General features: G+C 45.9%; 1 protein-coding gene across 1 annotated transcript in view; it reads left to right on the top strand.

The window, feature by feature from the left end:
- The first annotated feature begins 13472 nt into the window (after nt 1–13472).
- ODAD1 (outer dynein arm docking complex subunit 1) overlaps nt 13473–27340 on the top strand; it is a 147492-nt gene continuing 133624 nt past the window's right edge. Inside the window, exons 1-2 of the mRNA XM_068242978.1 lie at nt 13473–13629; nt 15535–15602. Coding sequence (XP_068099079.1) covers nt 15536–15602 — 67 coding nt within the window. The 5' untranslated portion in view covers nt 13473–13629; nt 15535. The remainder of the gene's footprint in view (nt 13630–15534; nt 15603–27340) is intronic.

Below are 27340 nucleotides of genomic sequence, written 5' to 3' on the forward strand. Positions count from 1 at the left end.
CCAAATTAATGAACGCAGAGCCTTCTGCACGCAAGTGTTACTTACAACCTCCTACAGCTGATCTGGCCATTACCATGTTCACAGGTAGCATTTCTATATCCCTGTAAAAAAAATCCTCCATATCAACCCAACCATGGTGTGTCGGGATTAGTGAATAATGGCGCACAGCGCCTATGCATGAAAATGGCTCCGCATTAATAAGATACGCTTATCGCTATTTATCGTTAGTACTGCATAATAATGGCGCACAGGGAAAAAAGAAGAAAAACGGCACACACTAACGTTATTTATCAATAGTGACACACACTAACGTTATTTATCAATAGTGGCACACACTAACGTTATTTATCAATAGCGCCCTACATAAGCCAAACTGCAGATGTTATTTAACTGCAAAACGGTGAATGGATTTAATGTAACACTGTCAAGGTTAGGGTTAGGCACCACCAGGGGGGTCTTAGGGTTAGGCACCACCAAGTGGGTGGTTAGGTACAGGGAGAGTTCTGTGTGAGAGTAGGGTTAGGTATGGTTACAGTACAATATACACCACCAGGGGGGTGGTTAGGGTTAGGCACCACCAGGGGGGTGGTTAGGGTTAGGCACCACCAGGGGGGTGGTTAGGGTTAGGCACCACCAGGGGGGTGTTTAGAGTTAGGCACCACCAGGGGGGTAGTTAGGGTTAGGCACCACCGGGGGGGTTTAGGGGTTAGGGATAGGTACAGAGAGGGTTCTGTGTGTTAACGCTAAATAACGATAAGGCTTTAACGCTAAATAACAATAAGGCTTTAACGTTAAATAGCGATAGGCGGCAAACGGATTAGCGGCAACACTGTGCGCCATTATTCACAGGCGCCATTTTCAGATGGATGCGGTGTGTCTCAGTTTTCTGGTCTGGCAGTTAAAGGGAATCTGTAACAAAAAAAATAAACAGCCCCTGGGGGGTATTTACCTTGGGAGGGGGAAGCCTCTGTCTGGACTCTAAAGAAACTTACCCCATCCTCCTAAGCCTCAGGGATCCAGAGCTGTTTAAAGTGAATGGGAACCGCATTGTAAAAAATGAAGCAAATACTTACCTAAAGAGAGGGAAGGCTCTGGGTCATATAGAGCCTTCCGTCTTCTCTCTCGTTGCCCCATATCCTGTGCTGGCTCCCCCCATTTCAATCTCCCACCGAAATGGTACTTAGAAGTCTTCGGGAGCCGTGTCCTCCCGAAGACGTGCGGCTCCATACTGCACACACGTGAGCGTGCAAGAGAGCGTGCTTGCGCAGGTGCAGTACAGGGCCGCCCTTCTTCAGGAGCACTCGGGCTCCCTGAAGGCTTCTGAAGCCTCCTTCGGCCAGGTAAAGCAGTATTTGACTAAATTAGTCACATACTGCTACCGGGCGAGCCGGCACTGGAGCGAGGGGACCAGGAGAGGAGCCGGAAGGCTCTATAGGCCCCAGAGCCTTCCCTCTCCTTGGGTAAGTATCTGTCTCATTTTTTTAAATGCGTTTCCCATTCACTTTAACACCCCCCCCCCTTCCCCGACACTTGGACAATGAAGAGGAGGGAGATGTCATAACCATGGTTCTGACAGTTTGCTATCTGTGAACTTCATTGCATTGTGGGAAATAACAGCTGTTTCCAGCAAACATTATCTCCTTCTCTGCATAGAACTCTCAGTAACAAACATTACAGATCACCTGTTAGGACTGAAGATGTCACCACCAGTGATACATTTCAGAATGTAAATCAGGGAGAGGAAAGATTTTACAATCGGCAAACACTAACTAAATAGTCTATGGGCTTGATTCACAAAGCGGTGCTAACCTACTTAGCACGTCTAAAGTCTTTAGACGCGCTAACCAGGGTGCTAAGTAGGTTAGCACCGGATTTCTCAATCAGATCGCGCGCTAAGTACAGCGCGCAAAGTTTTACGCGCGCAAAGATTTACGCGCGCTAAGTCCCATAGGCTTTAATGGGCACTTCACGCGGAGCGCCCTGCGCTCTGTGCAGTACGCGCGTAAAGTTTTACGCGCATAAAGTTTTGCACGCGTAAAGTTTTATGCGCGAAAAGCATGTTTAGACGTGCTAAGGGGGTTTTCACAGGCGTGCTAACAGTTAGCACCGCTTTGTGAATCAAGCCCCATAAATTAATATTGTAAACAATAAGCAATTTTATTCATTACGTTATTTTCACTACAGTTCCTCTTTAAAGGGGCACTATGGTGAAAAATTGTAACATTTAAAATATGTGCAAACATACACAAATAAGAAGTATGTTTTTTTTTCCAGAGTAACATGAGCCATGATGTACTTTTCTCCTATGTTGCTGTCACTTACAGTAGGTTGTAGAAATCTGACCTAAAGGAAAACTTAAAGTGGACCCAAATTGAAAATACAAGATTTCAGAAATAAAATCTATTTTCTAAATTATAATAATAAATAGCAGCCTTTTTTCAGCTGCATGATGACAAATATAAAATATTTTACATTTATTGCAGTAACCCCTCCCTTCCTTTCTAATTGCCGGGATTTTTCCGGCAATCTGCTGGAGTAGATGGTGTCCGGCAATGGAGGAATTGCTAATGGCTGCCCCCAGTATAACCCTAGTTATGTAAAGAGAAGGGTGAAAAGCATGCACTGAAATTATCATAGGCTTGAAGCTGTGTTTATTTATCTTTGTATGTGTCAGAGTGATGCAACTAAATATTTCTAATTAAAAAAATGTTTGGTTTGTGTTTGGTTTGGGTCCGCTTTAAGCCAAGCAAAAAAAATGACATTTACTCACCCGGGGCATCCCTCAGCCCCCTGAAGCTGGATGGTGCCCTCGCAGACCCGCTCCGATCATCCTGTCCCCGCCGGCGGCTACTTCCGGGTTCGGCGACAGCCGCCGACAGGCTGGGAACGCGGCTGTTTTTCTGCGTTCCCAGCCGCTATATCACCCCTCTATGCTGCTATAGTATATATATACGCTATAGCTGCATAGAGGGGTGATATAGCGGCTGGGAACGCGGAAAAACAGCCGCATTCCCAGCCTGTCCCGGAAGTAGCCGCCGGCGGGGACAGGATGATCGGAGCGGGTCTGCGAGGGCACCATCCAGCTACAGGGGGCTGAGGGATGCCCCGGGTGAGTAAATGTAATTTTTTTTTTTGGCTTCAGTTTTCCTTTAAGCGACAGGTCTTGGACTAGTCCATCTCTTCATGGGGGGGGGGGGGGGGGTGTTTCTCAGGGATTTATTTATTTTCAAAAGCACTTAGTGAATGGCAGTTGCTCTGTCCAACTGCCAAAAAAAAACTGTGTAGCGAACAGGGAGGCTGGCCAGCATCATTGTTTAAATCATTTTCAGGGAATGCCTTTATAAAGAATAAAAGCCTTGCTGAGAATCCCCTATGAAGAGATGGACTAGTCCAAAATCTGTCGCTTCTGTCAGATTTCTACTACCTACTGGATATGGCAGCAACATAGGAGAAAAGTAATTTATGGCTCATTTTACTCTGGAAAAAAACGTACAGTATTTCTTATTTGTCTCTGTTTGCACATATTTTAAATTTTAAAATTTTTCGCCATAGTTCCCCTTTAAGGTGTGCATGATAAGGGCAAACATTTTAAATTGGGATTTTATCTTATACATTTCTAAAACAGGTGCATTTTAATCTCATTTTTGTCGGATTGTTATATTTGACTACAGGAATAAAGGTCACTTGTGGGTCACTGTTATCCTTTCAAGGCGACAGGGAGATGTGCTAAGTATACCACTGATGATGTGCTGATGTATTGACAGGTAGCTCAGATGAAAGTCACAGGGTCCAAAGCTGTGACCCGGCCTCAGACCTCCAGTGCTCCCTGCTGGTCTGTGCTTCAGCAGTGTAATTATGCTCTTTGTGCCAGGCAACTGTCAGATTCAGCTGATTTGCATAGATTGTATTTCTTTACTCTGGGAAAAATATGTCTTATCAGCAATTGACAGTGAGTCACTAAGGCACTGCTGTGCAATTATTTTCTCATATCTTAGGACTCGCAGCACAGAGTCTGTGCAAAATCTTAAGTAGTAGAATCCTAAAATGATTTCCAGGAAAACCTTACTGGCTAATGAGTAATTATACAGATTCGCAAAGCTGATGTGAAATAAGTCTTTTTTTACGCTACATTAAACTTAACCACTTGAGGACCACAGTCTTTCTACCCCTTAAGGACCGGCTACTTTTTTTCCATTCAGACCACTGCAGCTTTCACGGTTTATTGCTCGCTCATACAACCTACCACCTAAATGAATTTTGGCTCCTTTTCTTGTCACTAATAAAGCTTTCTTTTGGTGCTATTTGATTGCTCCTGCGATTTTTACTTTTTATTATATTCATCAAAAAAGACATGAATTTTGGCAAAAAAATGATTTTTTTAACTTTCTGTGCTGACAATTTTCAAATAAAGTAAAATTTCTGTATACATGCAGCGCGAAAAATGTGGACAAACATGTTTTTGATAAAAAAAAAACCATTCAGTGTATATTTATTGGTTTGGGTAAAAGTTATAGCGTTTACAAACTATGGTGCAAAAAGTGAATTTTGCCATTTTCAAGCATCTATGACTTTTCTGACCCCCTGTCATGTTTCATGAGGGGCTAGAATTCCAGGATAGTATAAATACCCCCCAAATGACCCATTTTGGAAAGAAGACATCCCAAAGTATTCACTGAGAGGCATAGTGAGTTCATAGAAGATATTATTTTTTGTCACAAGTAAGCGGAAAATGACACTTTGTGACAAAAAAAAAGAAAAAAAAAAAAGAATCCATTTCTTCTAACTTGCGACAAAAAAAAATGAAATCTGCCACGGACTCACCATGCCCCTCTCTGAATACCTTGAAGTGTCTACTTTCCAAAATGGGGTCATTTGTGGGGTGTGTTTACTGTCCTCGCATTTTGGGGGGTGCTAATTTGTAAGCACCCCTGTAAAGCCTAAAGGTGCTCATTGGACTTTGGGCCCCTTAGCACAGTTAGGCTGCAAAAAAGTGCCACACATGTGGTATTGCCGTACTCAAGAGAAGTAGTAGAATGTGTTTTGGGGTGTATTTTTACACATACCCATGCTGGGTGGGAGAAATATCTCTGTAAATGACAATTTTTTCATTTTTTTTACACACAATTGTCCATTTACAGAGTTATTTCTCCCACCCAGCATGGGTATGTGTAAAAATACACCCCAAAACACATTGTACTACTTCTCCCGAGTACGGCGATACCACATGTGTGGCACTTTTTTGCACCCTAACTGCGCTAAAGGGCCCAAAGTCCAATGAGTACCTTTAGGATTTCACAAGTCATTTTGCGGAATTTGATTTCCAGACTACTCCTCACGGTTTAGGGCCCCTAAAATGCCAGGGCAGTATAGGAACCCCACAAATGACCCCATTTTAGAAAGAAGACACCCCAAGGTATTCCGTTAGGAGTATGGTGAGTTCATAGAAGATTTTATTTTTTGTCAAAAGTTAGCGGAAAATTGATTTTTATTGTTTTTTTCACAAAGTGTCATTTTCCACTAACTTGTGACAAAAAATAAAATCTTCTATGAACTCACCATACTCCTAACGGAATACCTTGAGGTGTCTTCTTTCTAAAATGGGGTCATTTGTGGGGTTCCTATACTGCCCTGGCATTTTAGGGGCCCTAAACCGTGAGGAGTAGTCTGGAAATCAAATTCCGCAAAATGACCTGTGAAATCCTAAAGGTACTCATTGGACTTTGGGCCCTTTAGCGCAGTTAGGGTGCAAAAAAGTGCCACACATGTGGTATCGCCGTACTCGGGAGAAGTAGTACAATGTGTTTTGGGGTGTATTTTTACACATACCCATGCTGGGTGGGAGAAATAACTCTGTAAATGGACAATTGTGTGTAAAAAAATCAAAAGATTGTCATTTACAGAGGTATTTCTCCCACCCAGCATGGGTATGTGTAAAAATACACCCCAAAACACATTGTACTACTTCTCCCGAGTATGGCAATACCACATGTGTGGCACTTTTTTGCACCCTAACTGCGCTAAAGGGCCCAAAGTCCAATGAGTACCTTTAGGATTTCACAGGTCATTTTGCGGAATTTGATTTCCAGACTACTCCTCACGGTTTAGGGCCCCTAAAATGCCAGTTCAGTATAGGAACCCCACAAATGACCCCATTTTAGAAAGAAGACACCCCAAGGTATTCCGTTAGGAGTATGGTGAGTTCATAGAAGATTTTATTTTTTGTCACAAGTTAGTGGAAAATGACACTTTGTGAAAAAAACAATAAAAATCAATTTTCCGCTAACTTTTGACAAAAAATAAAATCTTCTATGAACTCACCATACTCCTAACGGAATACCTTTGGGTGTCTTCTTTCTAGAATGGGGTCATTTGTGGGGTTACTATACTGCCCTGGCATTTTAGGGGCCCTAAACCGTGAGGAGTAGTCTTGAAACCAAATGTCGCAAAATGACCTGTGAAATCCTAAAGGTACTCATTGGACTTTGGGCCCCTTAGCGTACTTAGGGTGTAAAAAAGTGCCACACATGTGGTACCGCCGTACTCAGGAGAAGTAGTATAATGTGTTTTGGGGTGTATTTTTACACATACCCATGCTAAGTGGGAGAAATATCTCTGTAAATGACAATTGTTTGATTTGTTTTACACACAATTGACCATTTACATAGAAATTTCTCCCACCCAGCATGGGTATGTGTAAAAATACACCCCAAAACACATTATACTACTTTTCCTGAGTACGGCGGTACCACATGTGTGACACTTTTTTGCAGCCTAGGTGCGCTAAGGGGCCCAACGTCCTATTCACGGGTCATTTTGAGGCATTTGTTTTCTAGACTACTCCTCGCGGTTTAGGGCCCCTAAAATGCCAGGGCAGTATAGGAACCCCACAAGTGACCCCATTTTAGAAAGAAGACACCCCAAGGTATTCCGTTAGGAGTATGGCGAGTTCATAGAAGATTTTATTTTTTGTCACAAGTTAGTGAAAAATGACACTTTGTGAAAAAAAACCAATAAAAATCAATTTCCGCTAACTTTTGACAAAAAATAAAATCTTCTATGAACTCGTCATACACCTAACAGAATACCTTGGGGTGTCTTTTTTTCTAAAATGGGGTCACTTGTGGGGTTCCTATACCGCCCTGGCATTTTACGGGCCCAAAACCGTGAGTAGTCTGGAAACCAAATGTCTCAAAATGACTGTTCAGGGGTATAAGCATCTGCAAATTTTGATGACAGGTGGTCTATGAGGGGGCGAATTTTGTGGAACCGGTCATAAGCAGGGTGGCCTTTTAGATGACAGGTTGTATTGGGCCTGATCTGATGGATAGGAGTGCTAGGGGGGTGACAGGAGGTGATTGATGGGTGTCTCAGGGGGTGGTTAGAGGGGAAAATAGATGCAATCAATGCACTGGGGAGGTGATCGGAAGGGGGTCTGAGGGGGATCTGAGGGTTTGGCCGAGTGATCAGGAGCCCACACGGGGCAAATTAGGGCCTGATCTGATGGGTAGGTGTGCTAGGGGGTGACAGGAGGTGATTGATGGGTGTCTCAAGGTGTGATTAGAGGGGGGAATAGATGCAAGCAATGCACTGGCGAGGTGATCAGGGCTGGGGTCTGAGGGCATTCTGAGGGTGTGGGCGGGTGATTGAGTGCCCTAGGGGCAGATAGGGGTCTAATCTGATAGGTAGCAGTGACAGGGGGTGATTGATGGGTAATTAGTGGGTGTTTAGGGTAGAGAACAGATGTGAACACTGCACTTGGGAGGTGATCGGACGTCGGATCTGTGGGCGATCTATTGGTGTGGGTGGGTGATCAGATTGCCCGCAAGGGGCAGGTTAGGGGCTGATTGATGGGTGGCAGTGACAGCGGGTGATTGATGGGTGGCAGTGACAGGGGGTGATTGATGGGTGATTGATAGGTGATTGACAGGTGATCAGTGGGTTATTACAGGGAAGGACAGATGTAAATAATGCCCCGGCGAATTGATAAGGGGGGGTCTGAGGGCAATCTGAGCGTGTAGGCGGGTGATTGGGTGCCCGCAAGGGGCAGATTAGGGTCTGATCTGATGGGTAACAGTGACAGGTGGTGATAGGGGGTGATTGATGGGTAATTAGTGGGTGTTTAGAGGAGAGAATAGATGGAAAAACTGCGCTTGGGTGGTGATCTGATGTCGGATCTGCGGGCGATCTATTGGTGTGGGTGGGTGATCAGTTTGCCCGCAAGGGGCATGTTAGGGGCTGATTGATGGGTGGCAGTGACAGGGGTGATTGATGGGTGGCAGTGACAGGGGGTGATTGATGGGTGATTGACAGGTGATTGACAGGTGATCAGTGGGTTATTACAGGGAAGGACAGATGTAAATAATGCCCTGGCGAATTGATAAGGGGGGGTCTGAGGGCAATCTGAGCGTGTAGGCGGGTGATTGGGTGCCCGCAAGGGGCAGATTAAGGTCTGATCTGATGGGTAACAGTGACAGGTGGTGATAGGGGGTGATTGATGGGTGATTGATGGGTAATTAGTGAGTGTTTAGAGGAGAGAATAGATGGAAACACTGCGCTTGGGTGGTGATCTGATGTCGGATCTGCGGGCGATCTATTGGTGTGGGTGGGTGATCAGTTTGCCCGCAAGGGGCAGGTTAGGGGCTGATTGTTGGGTGGCAGTGACAGGGGGTGATTGATGGGTGATAGGTGATTGGCAGGTGATTGACAGGTGATCAGTGGTTTATTACAGGGAAGGACAGATGTAATTAATGCACTGGTGAATTGATAAGGGGGGGGGGGGGTCTGAGGGCAATCTGAGGCGTGTGGGCGGGTGATTGGGTGCCCGCAAGGGGCAGCTTAGGGTCTGATCTGATAGGTAACAGTGACAGGTGGTGATAGGGGGTGATTGATGGGTGATTGATGGGTAATTAGTGGGTGTTTAGAGAAGATAACAGATGTAAACAATACATTTGGGAGGTAATCTGACGGCGGGTTTGCGGGCGATCTAATGGTGTGGGTGGGTGATCAGATTGCCCGCAAGGGGCAGGTTAGGGGCTGATTGATGGGTGGCAGTGACAGGGGGTGACAGGGGGTGATTGATGGGTGATAGGTGATTGGCAGGTGATTGACAGGTGATCAGTGGGTTATTACAGGGAAGAACAGATGTAATTAATGCACTGGCGAATTGATAAGGGGGGGTCAGAGGGCAATCTGAGCGTGTTGGCGGGTGATTGGGTGCCCGCAAGGGGCAGATTAGGGTCTGATCTGATAGGTAAAAGTGACAGGTGGTGATAGGGGGTGATTGATGGGTGATTGATGGGTAATTAGTGGGTGTTTAGAGGAGAGAATAGATGCAAACAATGGATTTGGGAGGTGATCTGATGTCGGATCTGCGGGCGATCTATTGGTGTGGGTGGGTGATCAGATTGCCCGCAAGGGGCAGGTTAGGGGCTGATTGTTGGGTGGCAGTGACAGGGGGTGATTGATGGGTGATTGATGGGTGATTGATGGGTGATTGACGGGTGATTGACAGGTTATCAAGGGAAGATAGATGCATACAGTACACAGGGGGGGGGGGGGGTCTGGGGGGGGGGTCTGGGGAGAATCTGAGGGGTGGGGGGGTGATCAGGAGGGGGCAGGGGGGGGGGATAAAAAAAAAATAGCGTTGACAGATAGTGACAGGGAGTGATTGATGGGTTATTAGGGGGGTGATTGGGTGCAAACAGGGGTCTGGGGGGTGGGCAGGGGGGGGTCTGAGGGGTGCTGTGGGCGATCAGTGGGCGGGGGGGGGGGCAGATCAGTGTGTTTGGGTGCAGACTAGGGTGGCTGCAGCCTGCCCTGGTGGTCCCTCGGACACTGGGACCACCAGGGCAGGAGGCAGCCTGTATAATACACTTTGTATACATTACAAAGTGTATTATACACTTTGTAGCGGCGATCGCGGGGTTAACATCCCGCCGGCGCTTCCGTATGGCCGGCGGGATGTTACGGCGGGTGGGCGGAGCCAGTTGCCGGGGGAAGCGCGCGTCATCAATGACGCGATCGCTCCCCCGGCATGCCTAAAGGACGCGCCGCCTGAAGGCGTATTGCGGTCCTTTAGGCGTCCACTTTGCCGCCGCCCATGGGCTGTGGGCGGTCGGCAAGTGGTTAAAGGATATGTTGTGAACTTTTAAGCAGAAAAGTCCAATAAAGTGGGCAGATATAGAGCTTTGTGTAACATCGCCTAAAGTTCTGTCACCATGGTTGCGCTGTATTTGTATCATGGTTTCAATACCGCAGAGCAACCGTAGTTCAAATGCAGCTCTAACCATGGTCAGAATCCGAATCAGATTTATTTGCCAATCATGGCTGGGCTGGACCCAGAATTTCGGCGCATACAGGATAGATACAATACTTAAAGAGGATCTGTAATGGAAAAAAAAACCTCTGGGGGATACTTACCTCAGGAAGGGGAAGCCTCTGGATCCTAATGAGGCTTCCCCTGTCCTTATCCTTCCCTCTGTTCAGTTGCACGGGTCTCTGAAGAGCCACAAGGTAAACATTTACCTACCCTGATACTGCCCATGCGTACTAGTGGCTTTCTGTTGGGGTTAAGGCGGAAAAAGCCAAACCTTATCGGATCCGCTATACTGCGCAGGAGCGAGTCCTTTGTGCCTGCGCAGTGGAGCGGATACGATCGGGTTTGGCTATTTCTGCCTTACCCAAAGGAAGAGCCGCTACTTCGCCTGCACAGGACCCCAGAGAGGTAAATAAATCTTAGCTTGTCAGGCTTGTCAGGATTCGAGGGAGCCAACGCTGAATTCCTGCTGTCTTCAGAGGTCAGGGAAGCTTTATTGGGACCCTGAGGCTTCCCCCTCCCGAGATAAGTATCCCCCAGAGGGTTTCGTTTTTTTAAGTTACAGAGTCTCTTCAAAGTCAATGGGAATTGTTTTTTTTTTTTATACTTACCTAAGGAGAGGGAAGGCTCTGGGTCCTATAGAGCCTTCCCTCTCCTCTCCTGGTCCCCGTTACAGCGCTGGCTCCACGGTAGCAGTATTCAACCAATTTGGTCAAATACTGCTGTCTCCACTACCAAAGGGAGGCTTCGGAAGTCTTCGGGAGCTCGGGTCCTCCCACAGACGGACCGCTGCATACTGCGCACGCACAGGGGCAAACCCAGGATTTTCAAGGGGGGATTCCTGAAAGGTCTCCCTCAGCCACACACAATACAGTATAATAATATGGTAAGACATCACGCTGGGTACACACAATGCAATTTCCCATCCGATTCACAGAATCTGACGATTATTTCCGACATGTTCGATCTGCTCCCGATTGACAACGGGATCGATCAGGAGCAATTTGGATACAGATAATAATGAGGACAGCCGACATTGGTAATGAAGGGGAAAGTGAAGCTTTCACACAGCAGGGCACAGGGCTGTGCTCATACCTGGCTCTGTGCTCTGTAAAGTTTCCCAGAGCTGATTCATGCTCTGTACACATGCTGCTGCTACATCCAAAGTCAACTGCAGCAGGGAAAGAAAGGGGGCAGCACACAGTGCAGGCAGCAGTATGGTGCTGTGAGCTGCAGGATGCCTGCAGATATTCTGGTGTCTCAACTTGTGCCTGTCCCCAGACACTGGTCTGAGGGGGGATCCTGGACAGCTGTAATCCCACCCGAACCTGCCTAAGGCGCATGAGCGCCCTCTCTCGCGCATGGACAGTATGGAGCCGTCTGTCTTCGGGAGGACTCAGCTCCCAAAGACTTCTGAAGTCTTCCACAGTGGGGGATTCATAAACAGGGGCTGCCAGTGCAACGAGGGGACAGGGAGAGGAGAGGGAAGGCTCAGGAACCAGGGCCTTAGGTAAGTATCTGGCTTAAAAAAAAAAAAAACTATTCCCATTGACTTTAAAGTGTACCAGAGAGGTACACTTTAAATGCCCCTTGCCAAGAGCATTCTGTGCAGGCGCAGATTCCTAGCTCGCATCTATTGAAAATTGATGTGCAGTGTGTGGTTGGAATCATTTCTGAAAGGAATCGATTGAGAAGGAATTGATTGCTTTGGAACATTGGGCAGAAATCTATAAATGTGTGGCCAGCTTTAGAAGCAGAGGATTAACAGGACAGTCAGGTATTTTGGATTGTTTTAAAGGAAATAAATATGGCAGCCTCCATACCTCTCATTTCAGGTGTCCTTTAAATGGCAACTGAAGTGAGAGGTATATGGAGGCTGCCATATTTATTTCCTTTTAAGCCATACCAGTTGCCTGGCTATCCTACTCTGCCTCTAATACTTTTAGCCATACACCCAGAACAAGCAGGCAGCAGATCAGGTGTTTCTGACATTATTGTCAGATCTGACAAGATTAGCTGCATGCTTGCTACTGAGGTGTGATTCAGAAACTACTGCAGCCAAATAGATCAGCAGGGCTGCCAGGCAACTGGTATTGTTTTTTAAATACAATGACCACATAGGGGGACACAGGAACAACCAATCATTACACTGATCATAGGAGGACACAGACAAGTGACATTGGAACAGCCAGTCCTTACCCTGACCACATAGGACACATTGTGTCCTCCTATATGGTCAGTGTACTTAAAGGAGTCATCAGCGAAACTTAATAAAATAAGTGCTAGTTACCGGGGGCTTCCTCCAGCCCCAAGCTCCCAGCATGTCCCTCGCCGCAGCACTCCCCGCAGCCGTACGTCGCAGCTCCGTCCCGGTCCCCAGAGATGACGTCAGGGTCGGCCTGTACTGCACCTGCGCGAGCGGCGCTGTCAATCACCGGCACGTGGGTCGGAGCGGACTGCGCAGGCGCAGAACTACTGTTCCTGCGCAGTCCGCTCCGGCCCACGTGCCGGTGATTGACAGTGCCATTCGCGAAGGCGCAGTACAGGCCGACCCTGACGTCATCTCTGGGGACCGGGACGGAGCTGCGACGTACGGCTGCGGGGAGTGCTGCGGCGAGGGACATGCTGGGAGCTTGGGGCTGGAGGAAGCCCCCGGCGGTAAGTAGCACTTATTTTATTAAGTTTTCCCCTGATGACTCCTTTAAAAGGAAATAAATATGGCAGTCTCCAGATACCTCATGCTTCAGTTGTCCTTTAAGTAGCTTTACATTTTAAATCCTAACTACAAACTCTGCCTCTGTAAACTAGTAAGAGAAGCAATCTTAAATCCACTAATGGTTTGTTTTAACCTCATGCACAATGCACATCACAAAGGTATGCTAACTGCTTCAATAACACCACATGTAAATGAATCATACTGTAAAAGATCTGCCACCCAGATATGTTTCAAAGTTAATACGTTTGTAAACATTTGATTTCATATGTCATTGTAATTTGCGCTGCCTCTCTCCCCCCACAACAAGGGAGAAGCAGAAGCAAGTCCGCCTCAGGCGGCTCTGCAGCGAGTCACTCCCCCCTGTGTGTGCGCAGATGGTACAGTCACTGTTTGCTTAGAAACGAGCAGAGGAGAGAACACTGTGGTAGGAGGGGAGACTTTCACTCACTGCAGCTTCCTGGATACCATCTCCAACCATGGCAACACTAACAACACTCTGCAGTGACTGCTCGGCCAGATATCACTGAAATCTCCCCAGGCTGCCCACTAACCACAGCCAGGAAACTTTCTGCACACTCACCACCACTTCCACTATCAGGTATATATTAGTCACCAGGGGAAACAGCTTGTAACTATGTGCAAGTTTTCATTTGAGAGTTTACAATATATTGTCTTGAATAGTATGTAGGATCTAAAAATAAGCAACTTTCTTCTATAGTAATAAATCATTTATTATCAGCAAATCAGACATGTCAGCAGTAACCCAGCCACATACTGCACTTATATGTTTAGGAGCCAGGTTTCAGAAAATCAAAGCATTTGGGATAAATCAGGTCACAGATTTAGCAGGTATTGATTAGCTATTCCGACTACAGACATAAAGATGCTATTGTTTGATGAGGCGAATGTATGAAACATAGAACTACAATGTACAATTGACTGATTTTCTGATGCATTCAGCCACTTAGATTCAGGGCTCGTTTCCACTATTCAGGGCTCGTTTCCACTATGAAACGCGATCGCAATCACGCTTCTATGCGATCATATTTCAGGATAATCGCCACTAATGTGATTGAGCTACTATACTCAGTAACGCAACAGGACGATTGTGCTCTGGAAAAAATTGCGACACAATCGGATTCCACTAATAGAAATGGCTGATTACGTTTCTGGTAGGGCCTAAGCCCACTAACGCAGTTGTGCGCAGTTGTGTGCAGTTGTGTCCGCTTTTCAGCATCTGTAACATTGATGTGTAACTGAAAAGCGGACACAACTGCGTTAGTGGGATCAGGCCCTTAGTGTTACTGTACCCTGTGTTTTGCAATCAATCAGCGATCAGAATCAGATCGCAAAATGCAGTGTAGTGGAAAACGGCCCTCAGGCTCCTTTCACACTATACATGTGGCTTTGCGACACTAGGCAATCTTACATCGATGCTGAAATCTCACATCGTAGGTTACCGATGTGGTGAAGCATGCTGTACTATTAGCAGTATGCTTCACTGCCACTGTAAACGCGCACATCTGCCAATCCTGCACCGCACTGCATTTATTTATTGTATCTATAAAGCGCCAACATATTACGCAGCGCTCCATTCAGCACATTATCCCTGATGGAATCTGCCACAGCATGCCGCACCACAATCAGTGTGATAGCTCCATAGGTATATTATTGCAATGGACGTACTCGTTGCTGGACAGGAAGTACATCACCGGGATTCCCAGATTTCCTCGTCATATTCCCGTCGCCGCCAACATGTTTAAATTTCCTGCGTCGCCCATTGACTTACATTACTTCCGCCACTGCATTGCCGCTGGAAATCCGACAGTAAGGCGCTGTTGACTTTGCGTCGACTCGGAGGCCGATCGGGCACTTCCGGCACAACACGACAAGGTAAGTGTGCTAGCTGGTCAGGAGCAGCTTCATTCTACTGGGCATGGACCTTACATGTCTAGTACTTACATGTCTAGTTCTTACATGTCTAGATGCACTAGTCCATGACTGGAAATATGGCCACAATATGATGAGGGACCCAGCATCAGAACAACATTTGGCAAAAACAATAAAATATTTATGTTATGAATTCAGTATTTGTTTATAGTGCATACCTTATATACAGTATAGGTGGCAGGTGCTATTTTGAGGGAACCTAAACTGAGAGGGATATAGAAGTTTCCTTTGCCTGGCTGTCCGGCTGATCTCTTTAGTTGCAGTAGTGTCTGAATCACAGACCTGAAACAAGCATGCAGCTAATCCAGTCTGACTTCAGCCAGAGCACCTGTTCCAAAGCGATCATTTCCTTCTAAGTTCAGGGGCTGTGGCTGAAAGCATTAGAGACACAGGATCAGCAAGAGAGTCAGGCAACTGGTATTATTTTAAAAGGAAAAATCCATATCCTTCTCAGTTTAGGTTCCCTTTAAGGGGTTGTAGATCTATGAAAACAGTCATACTGCCCTCACAGCTGCTCCCGATACTAACTCTTCCTTGTTTTTCCTGTCTGCAGGATGCCTCTGAGACGGTCAGCTTCCAGTATCCGCACGGATAGCAGCGACATGGACATGGAAGGAATGGGTATGCATCTTTATTATTATATAACGTAAAATTGAATGAGGCTTAAAGAGACGAACTACCTACCAGTTTTATACATACCTGGGGCTTCCTCCAGCCCCATCAGCCTGGATCGCTCCCATGCGCCGTCCTTCACTGCCTCTATCCGCCGGCACCGGGTCCCGTAATTTCGCCCAGTCGACGCAAGCGCAGTGCGCTCCCTCCGTACTGCGCAGGCGCATGCGTACAAAGCAGGAGGGAGCCCCTGTGCAAGCGGTCAACTGGTCGCATCCGGCGGAAGTGATGGGACCCGGTACCAGCGATAGAGGCAGCGGAGGACGCTGGCGTGGGAGCGATCCAGGCTTATGGGGCTGGAGGAAGCCCCAGGTATGTATGACATATTTTACTATTTTTTAATATGCTTCGTCTCTGGTTCCCTTTAAAGTGAACCAGAGACGAAGCACCCTCATGTATTTTACCATATATATCAGTGGGAACATTAGAGAAAACACCTACCCTGCTCTCTGTTTCATTTTTCACTGCTCAGCCTGCTTGTTACCAGCCCTGATAAAATCCCCGACTGAGCATTCAGTCTGGCTTTGCTCAGGAATCATTATAGCTGAGTCTGTCTTCTCTGATGTCTTTTCAAACCCAAGCCTGCCCCCTTCTGGCTCTGCTATAATGACTCAGCTATAATGATTCCTGAGCAAAGCCAGACTGAATGTTCAGTGGGGGATTTTACCAGGGCTGATAACAAGCAGGCTGAGCAGAGAAAAATGAAACAGAGAGCAGGGTAGGTGTTTTCTTTAATGTTCCCACTGATATATATTGTAAAATACATGTGTGCTTCGTCTCTGGTTCACTTTAAAGGACAACTGTAGTGAGAAGAATGTGGGGGCTGCAATATTTATTTCCTTTTAAACAATGCCAGTTGCCTGGCAGCCCTGCTGATCTACAGTAGAGTGTCTGAATAACACCAGGAACAAGCATGCAGATAATCTCGTCAAATCTGACAATAATGTCAGAAACACCTGATCTGCATATGCTGGTTCAGGCAAGAACAGATGTCAGCAGCACCACTTCAGGAAGAAAAAGCTCTTTATTGCAGAAACATGCAATTAAAATCACATGTCCGAATGGGCTACAAGCAGCTACAGGCCACTGTATCTAAGTAGTATGCTTCTTTGTCTAGCTGCAAGCACAATCTCAGAGGTGCCTGGCTCTTCTACTGACCACATATGCTATTACTCCATTGTTATTGCCTGATGAAGCGGGATCAAACCTGCAAAACGCGTTTCATTGTCCCCTGGCGTATGTAAATACATTTATTCTATTTGACAAACACATTAGCAGTTTTTGCATCTGTTTGGAGGAGGTAAGTCCACCACTGCCTCCTCTTGTTTTAAACTTTTTAGATACTTTTATCCTTTTGGCTGCTCTGTATCCACACTACACTCTTCCATGAGTGGTTCTTTTCTGCTGGGCAGGCATGGCCGTACTCACTGCGCTCCAGAGGGTCCACGGCAGCGGTAGTAGAGGTGAGGAGGACATTGGAAGCCTTTGAATGAACCAGAGGCTTCTCTTTTTATAGGTAATTATCTGTTTTTTAGTTGCAGCTTTTACCTCGGGTTTACTTTCACCTTTTGAGGACCGGCTACCTACCCCCCTTAAGGACCAGGAGTTTTTTCATGGGGGGGGGGGGGGTGCATTTGGGGGGGTCAGTCAGCCGGATCCCTACTGTTGGCAGGTAGATTTGGCGCCACCCCCCTGTAGCCATGTGTCCCCCCTGTAGCTGGCAGCCTGTACTCACCTCCCAGGCTCCAGCGATGAGCAGCTGGGGACACCTCCGCTCTCGCCTGCATCTACACTCGTACTGCCGCTAAGTTCCGGGTCGCGGCTTGATTACATCATCAAGCCGCGACCCGGGACTTACGTCAGAGCAAGCGGCGATGTCCGGCGAGAGGGGGGCGCCGATCATTGTAGGAACGGCAGGGAGGTGAGTGGATCCCCACCTCCACATCGCTAATGGTGATCACTACGATCCGCCGGCGATCGTAGTGATCACGTGATCAGAAGCCATACGCGATGGCTCCTGATCACTGAGGGGAGATGTCAGCTGTCATATGACAGCTTAATCTCCCCTCTCAGGTGCGCACGATCGCGTCGGGAGTGGAAAAGGCAGATGACGTAGATCGTACGCAGCATCAGAGTTTTGTGGCCACAAGTGCGCCGTAGAATCTACACCATTGGTCCTCAATAGGTTAAAAACAAACTGATTTGGAAGCAAAGCTTGGTCAGTACATTTCTTCTGTATGATGTGCAGTAAGCGATCACATAATAGCCCAATATAAATTCCTTCAGCTATGCATTTACTACTTACGTATGCTCTGACTGATTCCTCTGCAGAAGATGAAAGCACACACTACTCACAGGGACTTTTATTAAAGTTGAATACTGCTGGCTCCATCTGTATGTGTTCTGCTGTTTCCAATTACTGTACATAGAGTATGTCTGCTTTTCCTAATAGTCTGCTGCAGTCTTCATTGTATTGAGTAAAACATTGCCTATCTCTTAAAGCGGGAGTGTCAGCCATAAAAAGAAATTTCATTCACCCAATCTTCTGTGTTTATTATGTGGTCTGCATGCAGTCTGCATTGCAACAAGCATTCCAATATAATCATAAATGTGTCTGCTGTAATGAATCTTATCTCAGTCAGCCTGGCTCTATTCTGGATCATTGCTGGGGAAAGGGAAACTTGTTATCTCCCCTCCCACATTCCTGCTCCTCACTAATTGGCTGAGGGCAGTTCAGTGTGACATGAGGCTGAGAAGGGAAATACACCTCACCCTTCTGTAGAAGCTGCTGAAATACAATGTATGCTGTGCTCACGTGTGTTTACAAAGCAAGCTAGATATGACTGTGCAGTTCCTTCCTACAGAGCTCAGTGGGGAGGGCTGGCAATGTATACACCATTTCTAGCAGGAAAAAAAAAGAGTAAGGTAGTAAATTACATCAGGATTGGCTTTAGTCAGAGGCAGTAAAGATGGACTTCTCTGTAATTACTATATAATTTTCACTGAAATCAAAATGCGGACAGTACAATACATATGTTATGTAAGTAGAACAAGTATTTATCTACTTACATAGGTGTTTTTTTTTTCTTGGGATATTACGGTTTTCCCGGCTTCTTACACAGCATGGAGTTCAGCACAGCCCAACAGACTGCCCAGATGAGATGCTGGCTGACCAAACACATAATAATTTCTGGATCTGTCCTGAGTGTTCCACCATTCTCAGGGCCATATTTGCAGTCTGTAGTCCTTTGGCTTATGTAGTCACTGGGTGGGATGCCACTTCATCCTGTCTGGATGGCAGTGTGACCACCAGGTGCAGGGACTGCAGACTACTAAGGCTGGGTGCACACATAGCAGAAACGCTAGCGTAGCGTAAAACGCTGTGTTTTATGCAGCAATGTTAGCCTATGGGAAGCAGAAGAAGCTGCATTGCACTGCGTTTTTGCAATTCGCAAACGTTGCATATGTTGCACATTATTCGGGATGGCTGCCAAAACGCACATAATGAAAGTCTATGGTAACGCATATGCATAGTGTTTTGCATGCGTTTTATAATGCATTATTGATTAAAAAATAAGATCTCTGATTGTTTCCGCTTTCACTGTTTTTACGCTTTCTGTTGTCTTCCTAGTGATTTGCATAAATTTATATAAAAAAATGCATACAAAACGCATATGCGGTTTCCATTAGTGAACCGCAAACGCATTAAAAAGCATGCAAAACGCGCCTGCGTAAAAAAACACAAAACGCACCACAAACGCAGTAAAAGCGCAATAGAAAATTGCAAACGCACCATCCTAAAACGCTACTTTTTCAAACTGTGTCATATGTGAACCCAGCCTGAATATCAGAAGCTGCCATGGCTCCACTGAAAGTAATCAGAAAATGCTTGTGTATATTTTCCTTATGCTTTGTCTGGCAAGCATGCATGCATTGTTTATGTAGCAGCTGTGCTGAGGGCGTGCAATGCGGTTCCCATTTGCATGCGCAGTGTGTGGAAAATGGAGCATACCTGGGTTATCATTTTTTAATTGTCTTCAGTTAGGAGATAGAATATTTCAACGTTTACCTGAGTCACACTGACATCTAGTGGGGTGACTGTAAATAAACTAATACATGATTGCAGTGATTGCGCATGATTGCTTTGTTGTGCCATGTAATGGATGGATTGGTGAGCCCCAGGGCTATCCCCCCAGATGTGCCAAAGCGTGTCGGCATCTGCTGCTGTTAGTTTTAGAAAGTTAGGAAAGTGACAGATTTAAAAACGGAACAGAGCAAGTAATCTAAAACCGACTGAGATTTTAAAGAGGGTTTATACCCACTTGCAAAAATAAACAAAACGGTAAGGCTGCATTGGAACATCCTTATGGTGTGTGCCACATGTTGCCAACTGAGTCTTGGGTCCCATGTGTGTCCCCTTCCATGTTCTGTGTGGAACACAGTAGGGGGCCGCTGGAAGTGTAATGCCTTCAGGCCCATGGAAATATGGGTGGCCAGTAATCCCGATAGTAAAATATTGGTAATTAATACCGATATCTTACTATTTAAGTGCAAAATATCAGTATTAAATACTGATATTTTACTATGGCTAAACTTAATTCTACTCTCACACAGATCCCTCCCCCAGACGCCTAACCCTAAACCCCCTTCCCACGCACAAACTTTCTACCTGATGTCCAACCCTAACCACCCCTCCCCCCGCATGAAAACCCTAACTGACCTGATGCCGAACCCTAAGGGCCCGTTTCCACTAGGAGCAGTGCGATGCGGCTACATAGCGCATCGCACCGCGGGTGTGCTGAAACACATGCACTCCAGTGGAAGAGTTTCCACTGCGTGCATGTTGTACGGAGCGATCCGAAAATCTGCAGCATGCTGCAGATTTTCGCACGGCCGCATCCTCCTGCAGCCGCATCCCATCTCCTCCATGGACTTCCGCATCGGGAGATGCGGAAGTGATGCGGCCGGCGGCAGAAGTGATGTGATGCGGCTACGTAGCCGCATTCGCATCACTTACTAGTGGAAACGGGCCCTAAGCCCCTGCCCAACACAAACACCCTGACGCCTAAACTTAACCTCCCCGGGACAAACTTTCTACCTGATGCCTAACCCTAAACTTCCCTCCACACAAACACCCTAACTGACACCTAGCCCTAACCCCCCCCTGCACAACACACCAACTGATGCCTAACCCTACCCACCACCTCCCACACACAGACTTCCTACCTGATGCCTAACCCTAACCCTCCCCCCCCCCACACACACACACACGCACAGACTTCCTACCTGATGCCTAACCCTAACACCCCCCCCACACACACACACACACACGCGCAGACTTTCTACCTGATGCCTAACCCTAACACCCCCCCACACACACACACACACAGAGACTTCCTACCTGATGCCTAGCCCTAACCACCTCCCCCCACGCACAGACTTCCTACCAGATGCCTAACCCTAACACCCCCACACACACACATGCACAGACTTCCTACCTGATACCTAGCCCTAACCACCACCCCCCACGCACAGACTTCCTACCTGATACCTAACCCCCCCCCCCACACACACACACACACACAGACTTCCTACCTGATACCTAACCCTAACCCCCCCCACGCACAGACTTCCTACCTGATGCCTAACCCCCCCCCCCCCCACGCACAGACTTCCTACCTGATGCCTAGCCCTAACCCCCCCCCCCCCCCCCACGCACAGACTTCCTACCTGATCCCTAATCCTAAACCCCCCACCACACACACTCAGACTTCCTAACTGACGCCTAAATCTACCCCCCCCCCCACGCACAGACTTCCTACCTGATGCCTAATGCTGGGTACACACTATGAGATTTTCTGGTCGATTTACTGTCAGATCAATTATTTCCAACATGTTCGATTTTCTTTCCGATCGATTTTCTGATCGATTTCCTATATAAGTGAACGGAAATCGATTGGAAAATGCTCGGAAATCGATAGGAAAGCAATTCAAACATGTTGGAAATAATCGATCTGACAGGAAATTGACCAGAAAATCTCATAGTGTGTACCCAGCATTACCGTAACCCTCCCCTCCAACTTCCTACCTGATGCCTAACGCTAGCCCCTGAGCCGCACAAACACCCTAACCGACACCTAACCTTAACCTCCTCCTGCACAAATTTTCTTCCTGACACCTAACCATAACGCCCCCTCCCACTCCTCTCCTCAAATCCCCCCTCCCCCCAGCCAATTGCCGCCAACCCTGCCACAAGGAAAAAAAAAATTCTCGAGCGCCACCATAGGCGCCTATAGAAATATTATCAATGAGGGCTCCCAAATTGCCTGCTTCGCTTCTACTCTGCGATCTGCACTTCTGCTGAGAGTGGGCACCCCATTACATGTTAGCCATTTTTAGGAAGGCATCATATAGAGAGAAACATGGGGCCAAATAACAGAAGAGGATCAGCAGCAGCAGTTTCATGATAAAGGGGCGGAGCCACAGAGAAATGATTAATGGCACATAACAAATGCATTTTATATTGTCAGTACCGCTCATCCCTTTCAGTGTGAATATCCTATTCTGGCTTATAAACAATGCACACTCATTACCACTTCACCCCTCCCCACCTGTATTATTCCAAAATAGAAGAAAAGAGCTCTGGTAAGAGTTCAACTTTGAATTCATTCATCTTAAGTTCTGCTGTATAGCTGCTGCCAGTGATGTACACATCTAGCCATTTTCAGGTGAATATATTCCAATTTCCATCACATTCTCATTTCCTGAAAAGAACCAACAATTCTAAAGTACAAAAAATAATAAACAAACACTGTTTTGTCAGGAGCTCTGGCGTGTGGCCCAAGTACGTGGCAACTTTCGCCTGTTAAAATGAATAAAAGATCTATAAAAATAGTGCAAGACAGCCAGCTTGCCGTTTCAGATAATGGTTCTATGCAAACATCTCACTTTCCTTATAGTGGCACCAATGAACCTTTCACCCGAGTACTCACAGCCAGAAATGCGCAGAGGAGAATAAAACTCTGACTCTCGGGATGCGTACATACTAAACTAACCAGGTTTACAGTTTATACTCTCCAGATAAAAGAAATGCTCTAAGTACTTATAAAAGGAGGCCAGTAAATATTTAAAGCGGAATATAACCCTGCATTTCAAATTTGCTCTAAAACATTATTTACAGCATATTATATGCAACCAGCATTTTTTTTTTTACTAGACCAGCATTGGAAGGGTTACACACAGAGCTTTAAAGTTCTGTGGAGAGAACTGCTCCCGCAGCTGAAGTTTAGATAGACACATTTAAGTAAACAGAATGTAACAAGTGTGGAATGTGACTCACTCTCTCTGACTGTGCAATAGCTGGTGGACAGCTAAAGAGTGTGTAACATTCCTCACTTGTTACATTCTGTTTACTTAAATGTATCTATCTAAACTTCGGCTGCAGGGAGCAGTTCTCTCCACGGCACTTTAAAGCCCTGTGTGTCACCCTTCCAATGCTGGTCTAGTAAAAAAAAATGCTGGTGGCATATAATATGCTGTAAATAATGTTTTAGAGCAAAGTTGAAAAGCTGGGTTATATTCTGCTTTAAGCATAATTCCTTAATAGATCTTCTACAGTATAATCTTGTTATAATAAACTTGGGTATAGTAAACATTTGTGTATTGTAAACTACATATCCAGGTCCCGGCCAATCTCTATTATAAGTCTTTGGGAGCAACGCATGGTATAGTAAACCCGGATATAATAAAACTTCTTTTATGGCAAACATGATCACTGATAAAAGTATTGTCACAGTCCTCCCACGGGATTTTACACACTCTCAGGCAGGTCCGGATTTACCTCACAGAAGCCTATAGGCACAGATGTCCTGGCACCCTAGACTTTGCCCCCGATGAACCTACAAATCCTCACCAAACTGCACCGCAAGTGTGCTGGCTGGCCAAACTGTCACTTCTCCCTTACTTCCCTTGCCCATCATAGGTAGCTACAGGTGCCCCTTAGTATTAGGTAGCCTGAGGAACCTTTGTAGTAAGTATTGGTAGCTGAGGTGCCCATGACTGAAGGGAGATCTCATCAGTGGAATGCTGAGTGCAGGGTGAGTAACCTCTCATTTACACTCCACTCCATTCAGGACTCTGCATAGGGAAGTAGTGAGGGAGGCGCTCAGGGAGGAGAGTGAGCCGCCTTTTCATCATCAGGCGCCTGTAGGCATGTGCCTACAATGCCTTATGGTAAATCCGGCCCTGCTCCCGGGTATCTCTTCTCTTGACAGCAATAACACTCCTGGTAGCGTGTAGAGCACAGTACAGGCTACTTTCATTTGTAGTGCAGATCAGAGTAGACCATCTCGCTGGAAAACTAAGGAGTAGAGAGGAGAGTACTAAGTCCCGTCCGCAGAGGTATCGGAACCACTCACAGGAAGCGAGTGGCTGCCTCTATTCAATGATGGCTGCAATTTTTAAGGAGCCCTGGATACTGTACCTGCAATTAATCCAGCCTGGCTATGCAGCCCTAAGCTATACTTAACCTTGCAGTCCACCAAATGTGCAAGTGATTGTACTGTAATGGGAGGACAGAGTTGCATGAGGGGCCATTTCTAGGACCATTTCTGATATATATTAAACTTCTCATATAGTAAACCACTTTCCCTGGTCCCTTGGAGTTTAGTATAATGAGATGATACTGTATATACACTGAACTTTACTTCACACTCCTCCACTTTCTACTTTGGAGTTTGTGACACAAACCACCAGTAACATCCTGAAAAGAAGAAAACTGGTTTGCAAGAGGTTTGAGACTGGCTTTATTTGTCAAACTAGGTGGTAGGGGCTTCAACATCAATTGTCATCAACATACAAAGCTACTTTACTATCATCATCCAGACATTTTAAAGACATACCTTCAGATGAGTAATTTGAACACTCTCAATCTGCATAACAAGTTTGGATGGTAGTGACTAGATTGTGTAATGGTTAAGAGCTCTGCCTCTTACACAGGAGACCTGGGTTTGAATCTCGGCTCTTCCTGTTCAGTAAGTCAGCAACTATTGCGTAGGAGACCTTGGACAAGACTCCCTACTGCTGCTGCCTATAAAGTGCGCCCTAGTGGCTGCAGCTCTGGCACTTTGAGTATTAGGAGGAAACAATGGTAGTTAGTAAGTGACTCAGTTCAGTCTATTTACTTGCTTAAAGAGGTAAGTTTTTAGTTTGCATTTACAGTGGGATGAAACTCAAATTTCATCTATGGTCTAAAGCAATTAATTTAGCATAAAACTAATAGGAAATAACCCTACCCTCAATGTTATCATTTAGCTTCAGTGGAGTGTAAATATGCCTTCAAATTACAGAAGACTAGTCTTTTTATGTTTTATATTTGTTTTTTTGCTAATTTTATAGAGCTAAAATGTAATTTTGGGTTTCATACCACAATCCTGCACGCACCTTGGAACTAGGCCAGCCAAATCTGCATGAGGTGTGTTTCATAAGTCCAATACAAAGCTGCATACAATTTGCATACAAGAATCATTAGCATCTCATTTGCCCTTCTCTGAACAGTAGCAACGATTCTGAATAGTGTTTGTTTTCTTTTACATCAAAGAACGGTTTATTGAACATGAAATTGTAAAATACCTATGAAATGATAACAAACTTTTTTATTCTAGAGATGACTGGAAGAAAAAAGCATAAATTAGGCGTAAGGTCGTACTACAGACTTGTAGCAGTATTTATCAAGTCATAAATTATGCATCGACACATCAGGTGCATATTTATGTTTTTGCCTGCAAGTCGGAATGATTCAGGGAGACAATAAAATTATGAGTTTAAACTTATGCTGCGTGAAGGTCAACTTGTCCTTCAAACTTACATTTATGTTGTTGAATTAGCGTGTAGAGTAAACTAAGTACTAAGTAAATGCATTTAGGCTGTAAGGGGAGTTGACTTCCATTGGTTCCAAAATTTGACATTCGTGGAGAAGCAAGTTGTTGATTTACTGATGTTATCCTCTTAAAAATACAGAAAAGGGTTAGCATTCAAGTTTCATCAATTTTCTGGCAGCAAAAAATAGTTTCCTAAGTGAGTGTGTTAACGTAGATGGTTCAATACAATACAATAATACAATATACAGTATATTTACATTTGTAAAGCGCTTTTCTCTCATAGGACTCATAGCGCATGGATATGTCTATACAGGGTTGCAGGGTGGACTGTGTTACAGAGGAAGGTGTTCATAAATGCCAGACTTAACATGTGGCTTTTTAGCTTGGACTTAAGTGCTTCCAGGGATGGAGATTTCCTGATTGGGTGTGGCAGGGAGTTCCAAAGTGTAGGGGCAGCATGACAGAAAAAGGACCGTTTCTCTTATGAAGCAAGGTGAAACATTTGCATCAGGTGCAGAGATTACGGGGGCAGCATATTTGTACTGTGTTTACACTAACAACATGCAGTCAGAGTAGGACAAGAAGTAAGAGGATAACAAGGTGAAGAGGTAATTATTGGGGGAAAGCAGCTTGTTGTGCTGTGTGAGGAGTCTGACAATGAGTGAGGAGGAATGGAGTGGCTGAGGGGGAGCAGTTTGTTTGTCATAGACTCACAGACAGCCAGTGTGGTATTGTGTTAAGCTGCAGAATGTCATGTGAGAATATTAAATAAGTATTTAAATGAGTAAATTGTTGGGTGCTGTGCAATCATTCTAAATCAGGGACATCCTCACTAATTTTCCTCAAATAGCAAAAAGTCTACAACTGGCTCTAGACAGAAGGTTTTGAGGTGGACTCTGGGGGTGGCCGTTTTATCAGTAGTTAGTGGAGTGAGGGAAGTGTTAGTGTTATGTAGCAAAGGTGGGGTTGGCTAGTTCTGTACTAATTGCAGTACTAATTCTGTACTAATGGTAGTAGCACTAGTAGTAGTAGCTACCCAAAATGTGTAACATTAGGAGTGTACTCAGCAAAGTACAGTAAAGTTGGCGTGCGCAGCATAGCGCCCAACAATTGTACCAGTGTTCCTAAAAGTTAGGTTCATAGTGGGAGATGCATTGCATTGCGTTTCTTTTATCATCAGGAACGCAAGGGGAAAGCGACACTGCACATTATCTGCACATTGCATGGCATACAGTGAAGCATACAGTCAATGAAAAGTATGTTTCATTGTTACTGTTAACATGCTTTTATTGGTTTTGCACTGCATACAGTGCGTTACAATGCCACATGCCTTTATACCGCAATGCACCCATTACAGCAAGCCATGTTACAAAGCAGCCATTATGCTGTGCCACACCACACCACTGTGAACATAGCGGAAGGTAGCGAGTGTTGCGCAATTAGTACAACCCATGTTACCTAGGTAACAGGGTACACGTACAGACTGCATGTTACCCTGACAACGTGCACATTACCTAGATCAGCCCCATTTCCAGGGGTGGGCCAGGCGTGCGACCGCCCTGAGCGATGTGAGGGAGGGGGGCGCAGTGATGTAGGGGGGAGCCGCGGCTTCACTAGAACTCAGGTGCGGGGAGGGGAGCCTGGCTTCTCCCTCTCTCTCCCCGAGGCCCCTCTCAATGCCCCCCTCCTCTTTGCAGAGTAAGTGCAGTGGGAAGCCTCGTATGCGCAACTCACCTCCCTTCTCGCCCCAATCGGCGATCACTTACCGCTGGTCTCATCCGTCTGCATAGCTGCTTACTCTCTCTTGCT

The sequence above is a fragment of the Hyperolius riggenbachi genome, chromosome 6, assembly GCF_040937935.1.
Source record: "Hyperolius riggenbachi isolate aHypRig1 chromosome 6, aHypRig1.pri, whole genome shotgun sequence".
In the NCBI taxonomy this organism is placed as follows: Eukaryota; Metazoa; Chordata; class Amphibia; order Anura; family Hyperoliidae; genus Hyperolius; species Hyperolius riggenbachi.